At 54.5% G+C, this 12,974-nt stretch overlaps 1 protein-coding gene across 1 annotated transcript in view; it reads right to left on the bottom strand.

Annotated features, from left to right (window-relative positions):
* MXRA7 (matrix remodeling associated 7) overlaps window positions 1-12,974 on the bottom strand; it is a 31,404-nt gene that overhangs the window by 4,135 nt on the left and 14,295 nt on the right. The window contains exons 2-3 of the mRNA XM_069542199.1: window positions 10,330-10,393; window positions 5,200-5,299 (exon numbers count right to left, since the gene is read on the bottom strand). Coding sequence (XP_069398300.1) covers window positions 5,200-5,299; window positions 10,330-10,393 — 164 coding nt within the window. The remainder of the gene's footprint in view (window positions 1-5,199; window positions 5,300-10,329; window positions 10,394-12,974) is intronic.

The raw sequence follows: 12,974 nt of genomic DNA, 5'->3' as shown, positions 1-12,974 counted from the left end.
AGCTAAACAAAGCAATCCACACAGACAGGGAGGAACGCCTCTGGAAGGGATCACCCCAGGCATTGTGGACCCTCCCGGCCAAGGAAAGTCCTGGAGTGGGGGTCGACTCCTGGAAGATTTATGTAGAAAAATGCACCCCAGGAGCCCACTTGCTCCTCTCTGGGGCTTCCACTGTATTGCTCAAGTTTTAAGATGCCAAAAGGAAAAGCCTTTAGGAGGAGCCTAAGGATAACTTCATTATTCCTCGGTTCTGTAAAGAGAAATAAGGGGAAAAGATCATTGATTTCACTCATACCATCTTACTGCGGGAAAAGGAGAGGGGGAAATAGGGTGAGGAAGGGGAACGTTTGGAATTGCAGAAGCCAGCCCAGACGCTAGGATCCAGACCCCAGGGGAGTCACCTGCAGCAGGATGGCCCACTAACCAAAGCTAGCCTGAGACCCTCTGCCAGGCCTACCAGAAAGCAGGTCAGGCTCCATGTGTGGGTAGTTAGGCCAAAAGCTCCCACTTGTAGGTCAGTAGGCAGGTCAAGTCCTTCATGTATGTATTTAGTTCAGGTCCCACAAATGGACAGTTAAGCAGTCCCAAGGAGGGTCCCAAGTGTGGGGGACCGAGCTGGTTGGGGTCCCACACATGGGCAGTTAGGCAGGGAGGGTCCTCAGTTAGGCAGTAGGGTAGAGAGGGGCCCAGGTATTGGTAGTTTCGCAGTAAGGTTCCACTTGTAGGTAGTTGGTCAGGGTGGACCTTCAGTTAGATAAGTGGGCAGGTCAGGGCCCACACATTGATAGTTGAGCAGGTCAAGGGCCCAGTTGTAGGTAGTTGGCAGACTGGGACCCACACGTGGGTAATTTGGCAAGTTAGATCCCTCAGTTGGGTAGCTGGGTGGGTCGGGTCCCCGTGTGGGTAGTTGATCAAGTAAGGGGTCCACGTGTAGGTAGCTGGGCAGGTTGGGTGCTACCAGTGGGTAATTGAGCAGGTAGGGGTTGCTCACACTGGTAGCTGAGCAGGTCAGGGCCCTCATTCAGGTAACTGTACAGGTTGGGTCCCACAGGTAGGAGCTGAGTGGGTCAAGCTGCACAAGTAGGTAGTTAGGCAGGGCAGGTCCCACTTGCAGAGTGTTGGCAATCAGTGTCAGACTTTAGTTGGGCAGGTAGGGTCCCTCACTTAGATATTTGGGGGGTTCAGGTGTCCATGTAGATGGCTGAGCAGGTTGAAGCCCAATTGTAGGTAGTTGGCAGGGAGGGTCCCACACTGGGTATTTGAGCAGTCTGGATCTCACATGTAAGGGGTTGAGCAGGTTGGGTCCTCAGTTAGGTAGCTGGGCAGATTGGGGCTCACTTGTACCTAGTTTAACAGGGAAGGTCCCTTAGCAGGTAGTTGGCGGGGAGGGTCCCCCAAGTGTCAATGAGCAGGGCGGCCAAATGTAGGTGGGTGGGCTGAGGCCTCACCTATATTTAGTTAGGTAGATCAGACTGCAAGGGTCAGATTCTTGGCTTTGTGGCTGTTCTAAACTGGTCCTCTCACCAGATATTATTTCCTGTCCTTGCTACGTGGGTTTTGTCCCTTCTGGGGACAGTGGCTTCTAAGGACATGTGCTCCCCAGATGAGGCAAATAGTGTGTGCGCCTTTTGTAAGGGACAAGTTGAGCACTCTACCCAAGTGAGCGCTGAGGGAGCCCTGGGGGGACCCAACTTTATCCCTCTGGCGCCCTCATGTGGACATAAGCCAGCATGTGTTTCTAGAAATTCACGCTGGTGGATGATTCACGAACATGTCAGGAGGCAGAAAACAGAAGATCCATTCACCTTTGCCAGTTATGCATTTCAAAACATCATTCATTAGAGTGGTGTCCACTCCCAAAAGGGTCAGGCCAGCCCTGGGGACATTCAGAATGGAGTAGGTACTTGGGTCCCGGGTCCTTATTATCAGAGCTAGCTGGTCTACCCCCTGGGTTCCACTTTTCCCTGGTCTGGAAAATGGGAAGAAGGGATGGTGTACAACGAAAGGAGTGCCCAATGGTCCCTTTTTTCTTTTTTTTCTTTTTGCTGCCAAGCTAGAAGCCAGTCAAGCTCTCCAGTTTCACTAGTCTTGGGTGTGAGCAGCGGTGTCTTGCTGCGGGGAGCAGTCACAACCTGCAAGTCCCCCATCCCTGCCACATTCTGAGGCTGCATGTGGCACCTCCCAGAAGAGCTGCGGGGGGAACCCATACTATTGCGTTGGCCGGCTTAGTGAATTTAAAGTCAAGAATTTGCAGCATGGGCTTTTAATCTGCTTGCCACGTGATGGGGACCCTGAATGCCAGGAAAGGAATTAGAAACAAGCAGAGTTTGGTTGATTAGAATTTGACAGTCAAAGAAGGGCACACACTTTTCACTGGCCTCTGGCTTTAGTGGTTTGACAGTATTTTTCACCCTGATAATCCCAAGGCAGTTTTCTGAACCCAACGGGGACCAGAGCTGTCTCATGCCCATCAGCTCTCCTGGTCCCCAGGGGATCTATCTCGCTGTAGATGGAAAGACAAAGCCACACTTGCCAGCCTCTGCAACCCCAAGCATCACCATGCGAGGACCATTCGAGAAGGGTGGGCGTCATGGGGCCCCATGCAGTGCTGAGTGGGCTGACCACGTGCAGGGACCACGTGCAGGGAGAGAGCAAGCAGACCCCCGCAGGCAGACGTGTGGGGCAGCCCCAGGAGCATGCTGGGACGGGTGGTAATGAAAATGAACATGAACTCCAGCCCCGTCCTGGGAGGACCGTGTTTACGGGCCATGAAGTCCGCCAGTCCCTCCTTCTCAGCTTGGGCAGGGCTGTGATAACCAAGCCTGCAGGTGAGGAGGTGAGAAACCTTCACCCCAACAGCAGCACTCGGGCAGTCTCCACCCCCCCAGAACAGCACTCATCTGGAGAGCCCCAAAGATCCAGCCGGGAAAGACCCATCCTGCCCGGGGCAACACAGAGTCTGCTCTCTGGACACCATGGAGGAAAGACTTTCCTTTTTCCTGCCCGACATCCCCGCTCTGAGCCCAGGGACGGTGGCAGTCTGACTCCAGCCTGATCCTGCCATCCAGTCAGCTAACTGGCCTCTCCCTTTCTAATGGTCCCTCACATCTGCAGTGGACACAGAATAAGCTCAGGGTCTTGGCCACAGCCTCTGCCCACAGGGGCCTTCGAGGGACCCGCAGGCACGTCAAGCCCCCTCCATCCTTAATGCTGGGCTGCACACCTTTTCTGGAAAGGGCCAGGTTCCGACTCTTTTAGGCTTTACGGGCCCCGAGGTCCCTCTGCTACTATTCAGTTCAGCCGCTGCATTGCAAAAGCTGCCACAGACCACAGAAAAGCAGGTGAATGCAGCCGGGTTCCAATCACACTGGATTTACAAAAACAGGGCCGTGGTCCTCTGCCAGCCCTTGCTCTGATCATAACTACCCGCCTGATCCGCAGCTTAGCACAGGGTTTCTGCTGGGCACTGTTTTACTTTCTTTTGATGTTGTTCGGTCGCTAAGTGGTATCTGACTCTTTGTGACCCCGTGGGCTGCAGCACATCAGGCTTCCCTGTCCTTCACTATCTCCCGGCGTTTGCTCAAACTCATGTCCATTGAGTCAGTGATGCCATATAACCATCTCATCCTCTGTCGCCCCCTTCTCCCCTTGCCCTCAGTCTTTTCCAGCATCAGGGTCTTTTCCAGTGTGTCGGCTCTTTGCATCAGGTGGCCAAAGTATTGGAGCTTTCTTAGGGCAGGACTAACGCTGCAGGGGTGAACACCACCTCCTGGGGACGACAGTTTCCCCCCAGCATCACAAGGGGGCGCTGGTCCTCCAAGCAGCTGGTTCATTAGGTCCAGGAGGACCTCCAAGAACCCCTCGGCTGTGGGAAAGGGGCCTACTGGCCCAGGAGCCTTGAGCTGGATGAGAATGAGCCGGCCAGGGTGCACAGAAATGAATTAATCGGTTATGAAGGCGGCGGAGGAGGAGAGATTTAGATCACAGTCGTGATGGGGCCAGTCACAGACAGGGTGAAGGAGGCACCGCTAATCTAAGAAGTCAATCTCCTTACCAAAAGGATTTGCAAGAATATTTGTGGCTCAGGACCTAAGGAACTTGCTACAGGGAAGTGAGGTCAGAAGTCAGCTCAATCCTGAAATATAAAGGCAGCAAACCGGGTCACACCCAGAGGCCGCAGCGCGTGGGCACCAAGGAGTGGGGGGACACCTCCCCCAGGCTGGGCTCACCCTGCCACCCCTCCAACCCTGGGTGAAGAACCTTCCGGAAGGATTGGCTGCAGCTCCAGGAGGGAAATAGGGGTTCTCGTGGGCAGAGCACCTTCTGACTCCTGAGTGATGCTGGGTGGGTTGGAAATAACAGAATCTAGATCCTGGAATAACAGAGCCTCCATTCCTGACCCTAGAACCCAGCTTGTGGGGGCCAGTGGGGAGTGACTGCCCAGCCCCTCCGGGTTACCGGGCTCAGGAATCACGCCCCCATTTGTTAATAGATGTGTGCCTGAACCAAAAGGACCCCAGGCCACAGGCTGGCCTGTGTCAGACCAGCGGTTTTTCCCCTTGATGCGTCCCCGATGTACTGCTGCTCCCTAGGAGGGAAGCCCATGGGTCTAAAGGAAGCCAATGGGTCAGCGTGGGTGTCCGGCGGGCGACGCGCGGGGGAAGAACCCAGTCCTAAAAATGAGTTGCTGCCGTGGCTGCAGCTGCCTCAGAGCTCCACGGAGCAGAACAGATAAAAAAGGACTGCTGGCCCGGTGCTGGGGTGGGGGTGGGGGAGCTGGACGGTGCTGGCGGGGTAGGGCGGGGGCGCTTGGCTGCCAGGCGGATGAGCAGGAAGAATCGTGCTCTGTCCTGAAGTGATGGATTGGTTTTGTCATGAACTCTACGGGAACAGCCGGATCTGCTTCAGGCTCTTCCCAGGCATCTCGGTTTCTCCCTTTCGGTGGGGGAGGTGGGGGGCAAGAAAGGGCTCGGCCGCCCTCCCTCCTCCCTGTCACTCGCTCCTCCAGAGTTTCCCAAGGGTACTGTTAGGGGGTAGTGGAGCCAGGACGGGGGGAAAAAGCTCTAAAACGGAAATGGGGCAGTGGGGGCGTGGCTTGTAGGAGGCCCGCCTCCCCTCCGCGATACAACGAAGGGGCCTCCGGGAGTGGCACCAGAACCCCAGCAACCTGAGCAGCCCGGAGGAGGGCCGCCGGCCTACCTCTGTTCCTCCTCCAGCTCCTCCTTGGTCATCATCTTCTTGTACTGGTTTCCCCGCAGCTTCCCAGGGCTGTATTTGAAGGAGAAGGCCTCCTCACCCCCTGCGGAGACGACACCCAGTAGAGCCGGTTAGCGTGCCGGGCTCTCCGGCAAATTTAGTCCCCTTTTCCTTCCTTAGTTTCCAAAGAACCACGTGGGCCAGAGACGGCGCCCGCTTCAGGCTCTGGGGTAGACGGGGCCCCACGCCCACCCCAGGCCTGCGCCTGGAAGGTTCTCCCCACACCCCTTCCACTCAGGAACTCTTTTTAGGAACTTGACCCGGGGATGAGGTAGCCAGAATGAAACCTGCACACACGCACATACACACACACACACACACCAGCCCCCCCCCCCCCCAGGCCATTTGGTTCCATCCATTCTCCCAAGGGGCTTCCCAGGCTAGTGTTAAAGACTCTGCCTGCCAATGCAGGAGACTCTGGTTGGATCCCTGGGTAGGGATGATCCCCTGGAGGAGGGCATGGCAACCCACTCCAGTGTTCTTGCCTGGAGAATCCCATGGACAGAGGAGCCTGGCGGGCTACAGCTCATGTGGTCGCAGAGTTGCGCATGACTGAAGCGACTTAGCAAGCACACATGCATTCTCCCAAGACCAGGCTGGACCATCCTCAGAGCTGCCTGTCGGCCCCTCTCCCTCAAGGGCTCTGGCCAAACAGCTGTCCCCAGGGCTCTTCTCCCCCTCACCCTGACCCTCCCTTCCCAATGCTGCTGTGCTCATTACATGGTTAGACAGAGGTCACTTATCTCTGGGAAGCAGGCTGCCTGGGCACTGCGTTCCCTGCCTCTCCTTGGGTCCCGGGTATAGAAGGCAACAGGGACCTGCAACCCTCCTGCCGAGGTCCTGGGCCTCCTGGGCTTGAGAGTGCCCGCCCTGCCATCTAGGAGCGTCATGTCGGCAGGCCTCTTCTATGCCCCTCCTTCCACCGGTGACTAAAAATCTAAAAAAAAAAATGCATCCAGCCCACAATGGGACAAGGGATAATGTGGGCTTGTCCATGGTGTGTTTAAATAGGTCATTAAAACCAGTACTTAGGGGGACATCCCTGGTAGTCCAGTGGCTAAGACTCTGAGCTCCCAGTGCAGAGGGGCCTGGGTTCAGTCCCTAGTCATGGAACTAGATCCCACATGCTGCGACTAAGGCCTAGTACCACCAAATAAATAACTGTATTTTATATATGTATATATATATATATAAATGGCTTCCCAAGTGGCTGGCAAAGAATCCACCTGCAATGAGGGAGACCTGGGTTTGATCCCTGGGTTGGGAAGATCCCCTGGAGAAGGGAACAGCTACCCACTCCAGTATTCTTGCCTGGAGAATTCCATGAACTGTATTCATGGACGGTATAGTCCATGGGGTCGTAAAGAGTTGGACATGACAGAACGACTTTCACTTTCATATATATTTTAAAGTACTTATTACTGAATGGGTGTTCCCGGATTTGCCAAACCCAGAGCAGCCTTCGTAAGACCTTGTAGCTGCTTTGGAACGTACAGAAGGGCAGTTCTAGAGGCCTGAGGAGGGCACACCAGGGGGTCTGGACAGAGAAAAACAGGCATGTGTGATGTGGGGAGAAGGCTGCAGGGCAGAAAAGGAAAGAGCTGTGAGCATTCTCCTGGCCAAGTGTCCAATGGAGAGCATTCCCTTGGGAAGCAGTGCCCTTACATGGACCTTCAGCTCAGCAGGTGGAGGGCAGACAGCCTCTGGCCAGCCTGGGGGACAGAGGCTGAACAGCTTGTCTTATCTAATTTCCGTTAATGTATAAAGAATTGAGTATGGGGAACGCAGAGACCAGCAAATCACCTTCCCACACAGATGTCTTCTTTTTCAGTTCTGTTCTATGTCACTCAAAAGTCAGGGATCTCAAACACCTCCACATCCTGCCCTGCGGCCACCCAGACGGTCTCCAGCTGGCGGCTGTCCCCAGTGATCAGACAGGCTGGCGTGGGCTCCAGGCAGGAAAGGGCTGCAGCCTCTGAGCCTCGTGTTCTCTCTGGGCCAAAGGAAGAAGGTTCTGGATGCAAATTCAGAACCCAGGGGTTGTTGTGGGGGTGATGTTTGCTCTCACCACAACCTGACTGACTTTGCAGGAGAATCTGGCCCCCAGGGCTGAGCATTCCCCTCACCCCACGTCTGGACAGGGTTTATTCAGCAAATATTGATATTCAGTGAGCACTCTGCTGGGTGCTGAGGGCTTAGCAGGGAAGAAAGCATACAGTGGGCAAAGATGAGTAATCAAAATAGCAGTTTGCAGTAGGTCCTGAGAGCTCTTCAGCAAAGGATAGTGGGAGGAGAGAGGAAGGTGGGGAGAGGGCTGCTTGGAAGTTTAATGGCAGCGGGGAGGGCTGTCAGGAAGGGCTTTTCAGGTGATGCTGCAGGTATGGGGAGGCGGATCTAGCAAAGCAAGGAGGCGGGGTGACAGGGAGCAAGGGGACAGGAGGACATGGGGTGAGGAGCCAGGGCTCCAGGGGAGGCCTTATTACATTTCTCTTAAGGTATAAAGAATTGAGGATGGGAAATGCAGAGACCAGCTGAATATTTTTTGCTCTTCACTCTGCGCTTGGCTCTTCATTCATTCTGCAGTACTTGCTGAATGAATGAAGAGCACATACTTCTGGTGAGCTGGGGCTGGAGCTTGGTGCTGAGACTGGATGAGCCCATCACCCTCCCTGGAGACCCCCCTCTCCCATCAGCTGCTCTTCCCTCCAGGCTGAGCACAGCTCAGGCTGATGAGCCAAGGGGCCACAGCATCATCAGGAGCTTCCAACAGCTCAGGGCTTGGACTGTGACATCCGGGGATCTGGAGGCCAAGCTGAGCAATTTGGGGCCATCGTTTGAGGGGCTGGGGGTCTTTGGTGGTCGGGAAAGAACCTGCCAAGGGGCAGAATCACACAGAGCTAGTCTCAGAACGAGCTTGCGGCCATGCTGGCTTCTGGACCTCAGGAAGAGGCAACGGACAAAGAAAACGGATTAACCTCGACGTCAAGGTCATGGTGTTGCTGTTTTAGAAACATAAAGCAGAAAAATGCTGCCAGCTGGGTACTACTCAAGGTTTTCAACCTGTGGGGCGGGTCTGATGATGCTTCTCTCCTGAGCTGGAGAGAACAAACCACTAAAAAGACTTTTGCTTAATCCCATATGGTGACCAAGGGACACAGACACATCCAAGGCGGCTAGACCAGGGAGGGTTTCAACGTGAGAGCCCCCCGGGGAAGGGGACTTCCTTATGCCATCTTCTGTGAATCCGCCCAGTCACTTAGGGAAAACACCTTGGCGAACACTAATTAATTAGCAAGCGAAACTGCTCACTGCAGAGGGCCTGGGGGCCTCTCCTGTGCGCTTCTGACAGCTGGGGCCCTACGCCTCTCCTGCCTCAGCCTCCAGAGGGCTGCCAGGAGGCGGCCTGGGGGATGGGCGAGGTCCAGGAGCAGCAGTCAGATAAGGAGGGAGGGCCCCGTTGACCCTGCACATGGCTAGGTGTGGGGCTGCACATCTGAGAGTGTTCCAGAAGAGGGGTCTGCTGAGCCTCCCCTTGTCCTGGCCCCCAGGGCCGCCAGCAGCCTCAGCTTTTACCTTCTGCATTCCCAAATCACTAATAGGATCCAATAACATGGCAGAGACAGGCCCCAGGGCCGCAGTTCCTGCAGACCATCTGAGAGACCAGCAGCAGTGGAACGGGAGCCCCTAGCAAGGGGTTGGTGACCCCCCACACACCCCGCCCCCCTCAGCCTTCTGCCCCACCCTCTTCCTCTAAAGCTGTCTGGATAGAAACCCAAGGCCCTTTCCTGCAGGGCCTCCTGGTTGGGGAAGCCTCCTCACACAACCCTCCCCCAATCCCAGCCCAACCGTGGCCGCCTGGCCCACATCACCAGCCCCAGTTACTGCATTCCTGCAGCCCTTTCTTTCCGGGGGCCCTGCCAGCTGTTGACTTAAAAATCACAGCAACAATCCCTCCTTTTAAAAAAGCCTAAAATATTTCAAACGTACACAAAAGTACAGCAAGCAATAAGTCTTCGGTGTGCATGCCATATAGATTTGACCAATGCTGACATTTTGCTATTTTTGCTTCAGCTTTTTCTTCTTCCTTTTTTTTTTTTTTAAATAAACAAATAAAACATGACAGATCCAGCAGAGGCCCCACCCTGTGTTGGGTCCCATCTGTCTGGGGCGCTGGTCCTCGTGGGTGCCGTGCCCAGAGCAAACACATTGCTTTCCACCCAGTTAAGTCTGTATTGGTCCATTTCCTCAAGGCTCCCGGTCACTCTGTTTCTTCCACCGGCTATCTAGGATCTGATGGCCACACAGGTCTGGCTGGTCAGCTAGAGCTGCTTGGAAATCAGACATTTCCTCTCCAGGGAACTTTAACCTGCAGAACCCAAGAGGCGGCCCTGAAAGTGGCTTTAGTCTCTGTAAAATAGGTCCAAGGTATTTGAGAGAAACATGAAATGCACAAAGTGGGGATGAGAAGGGAGTTAGGCACCGCAGGAAATAGAAGGTCAGTGATGGACCGTCTGTATTTGCAGGCAACTCATATTTTATAGAGGGCTTCCCAGGTGGTGCCAGTAGTAAAGAACCCGCCTGCCAATGCAGGAGACGTAAGAGACTCGGGTTTGATTCCTGGGTCAGGAAGATCCCCTGGAGGAGGGCATGGCAACCCACTCTGGTATTCTTGCCTGGAGAATGCCATGGACAGAGGAGCCTGGTGGGCTACAGTCCATAGGGTCACAAAGAGTCGGACTCGACGGAAGCAACTCAGCATGCAGGCACGCATACCGGATAGATAGAAAAGCGATGGCCGAAGCAGCAAAGCGGGTGAACAGGGAGATGGGTGCAAAGGTGGGGTCAGAGAGGAGCAGGTTCCGACCTCAGTGTTCTCCAGGTTGCATCAGACCCAACTTCTCAGTCCTTCTCCCTCACCTCTCCCCCTCTACCATCCACTCCCCTCTTCCTGCCACTCGAATCCTCATCTGGGAAATCCAATGGACCACGCAAAGCCCAGCCCCCACAGCCAAAGGCGATAATGCCGGCCTCCAGGGGCAGCGCTGTGCAACCTGGAAGCCGGGTCCCACTCACCGTCTTCCTCCTCAGGCCCTGCCTGCGGTGAAGCCTCCTCACCGTCCAGCTCCTGCTCCTCTTCCTGCAAGACAAGGAGAAGGGTCAGTGCCCAGGCACCCGGGTTATTCTTGGATCCCATCATTCGGTGTTTGACCCCTCGGTCAAAGCAACCTGACCCCTGGATCTGCTGTTAGGAGAGATGTGCTTGTGGACTGGAAGTGGACCTCGGGGATATGGGGCAGCGATGGATAGGACGTCTCAGGGAGAGGTAGGGGCCATCCAGGGTCAGCCTGATCACGCACAGCACCCGCATTGTCCTTTGAGCATGGTTGGGAGGTCCTTCCTGAGAAGGGGCCACGGTCAACAGCAGGTGGAAACAGGGATGTCAGTGTAAGTGCCAGTTGTCCGAGGCGATGGGGGGAGACTCTAGGCCAAGGACCTGTGTTTTTCACCCTGACACTTTGGATCCTTTGCCTTTTTCAGGTGGGTCAAGCGGTGGGTGCCACTTTGATAAGTGGACTGGGCGACTCCCGCCTCCCATTACAGTGAGTAGAACAAAAGGCACGTGGGACTTCCCTGGTAGCCCAGTGGTTAAGCATCCATGGTCCAATGCAGGGGATGCTGGTTCGATCCCTGGTCCGGGAACTAAGATCCCACATGCTGCAGAGCAACTAAGCGTGTACACCCTTGAGCCGGTGTGCCAAAACTAGAGAGAAGCCCCCGTGTGCTACAACTAGAGAAAGCCCATGTGCCGCAACAAAGACACAGTGCAGCCAAAAGAAAAAAACCCAAACAAACAAAACCCAAAAGGCAAGAGAGGAAAGCTGGTGGGGTCTCTGGAGTCCGGGCCGGGCCGAGCATCACAGAGCAGCCATGTTTGCGCTCACAGTCTCCACCTCTGCTTCCTCCAACCTCTTCTCCGTCCCTGACCGTTTCAGATCGCATTTTTCCCAAAATTGGAACTCCACCTCCCTCAGCCCAGTTCTCTCCCATGGACGCACGGACAAAATAAACAGTAGGCTGGAAGGAATGTCCCGGGATGGCCTTGGTGGAGAGGAAGGAGTGACTTCAACTTGCAGGAATGTTGGAGGATGAGAGGGAGGTGGCAGAGCCGAGGGACTGGAGGGCGAGGCGAGGGGACCGAGGAAGCCCAGCGGCAGACAGGGCAGAGCGGGCAGTCGGAGAAGAGGGGAGCGCAGACGCGAACGGCCGCCCCGCAGGGCGCAAGGCAGCACAGCTGACAAGCCAGACCCAGGCCTTCAGGCTCTGAGCCCTGGGGTCCAGCATCTGCAGCCTCTGCAAACTGCGCAGGCAGGCTCCCAGCCAAATCAGAGCAAGCCAAGCTGGGAGACAAAGTTTGCACAAGGCCAACAGCAAGTCATGGGACTCCCCTCATGGTCCAGGGGCTAAGACCCCATGCTCTGGGGGAAGCGGGTTCGATGCCTGGTCAGGGAACTAGACCCCACGTCCCCGGACTAAAAGATCCCACATGCTGCAACTAAGACCTGACACAGCCAACATAATTAATTTTTTAAAAAAGCCATTTGTAAGTGGCAAACCCGAAAGGTTTCCCTTGGGTCTCTTGTAACTCTCTCTTGATGGACCCCACAAGATGCCTCCAGGAGGAGCAGTGTGGGAGGCGGGAGCTGGTTCTTCTCCACTTGGCAGTTTACATGCAGCTCAGCACCACCTGGGGCTTCCCAGGTGGCTTAGTAGTAAAGAATCCAGTTGCCAAGCAGGAGACACGGGTTCGATCCCTGGCTCAGAAAGATCCCCTGGAGAAGGAAATGGCAACTCACTCCAGTATTCTTGCCTGGAAAATTCCATGGACAGAGGAGCCTGGCTGGGTATAGTCCATGAGGTCGCAAAGAGTCAGACACGACTGAGCGACTGACACACACACACACACACACACACACACACACTCATAAATGTGGAGAAAATGTTTTCTAGAAGCACATGCAAGATGCCATTAACCAAGACTGCCTTTGGAAAGAGGAGCTGGTGGGGGCGGCCTTTCCTTCCATCTTACCCATTTCAGTATAATTTGGATTTTCTAATAATAAACATGAACTGCACTTCTAAAATGCTACACAGGGATCGCTGAACAGTGAGCCTGAGGCTATTATACATATATTTTCCTTTAAGAAAAGAAAGAAGGGAAAAGGAAAAAAAAAAAGATGAATCTAATCAGAGCTGTAGCCCAGAAATAAGTCCAATATCAAGACTAGAGAGGAGACCAATTCTATTGTGTGTGAGGGACACGAAGGTTAAAGGAAAAACAACAAAAAAGCAAGCACACTCCCTTTGTGAAGGAACTCACCATCCAGTAGGAAAGATATAAACCCAGATAATTGCCACGCAAGAGGGGAAATTCAAGAACTGATGCAGACCTCTTTAGTCCAAAGGGAGGCAACGTCGTTTGACCTGCCAACACTCCCTCAGGGAAAGGCTGGTTTACATTTGAATTCTGCTCTTGACTTTTGAAGTGTGGTGCTTTTCAAAACTGGACTTCCCTGGCGGTTCAGTGGGAAGACTTCATCTTCCAACGCAGGGGGTGCGGGTTTGATCCCTGGTTGGGGACCTAAGATCCCACATGCCCCACCACCAAAAAGCCAGAACATAAACAACAGAAGCAATACTGTAGCACATTCAATAAAGGC

Source organism: Ovis canadensis, chromosome 11, assembly GCF_042477335.2.
Source record: "Ovis canadensis isolate MfBH-ARS-UI-01 breed Bighorn chromosome 11, ARS-UI_OviCan_v2, whole genome shotgun sequence".
NCBI classification, from domain to species: domain Eukaryota; kingdom Metazoa; phylum Chordata; class Mammalia; order Artiodactyla; family Bovidae; genus Ovis; species Ovis canadensis.
This window is presented reverse-complemented; position numbering and strand designations above follow the sequence as displayed.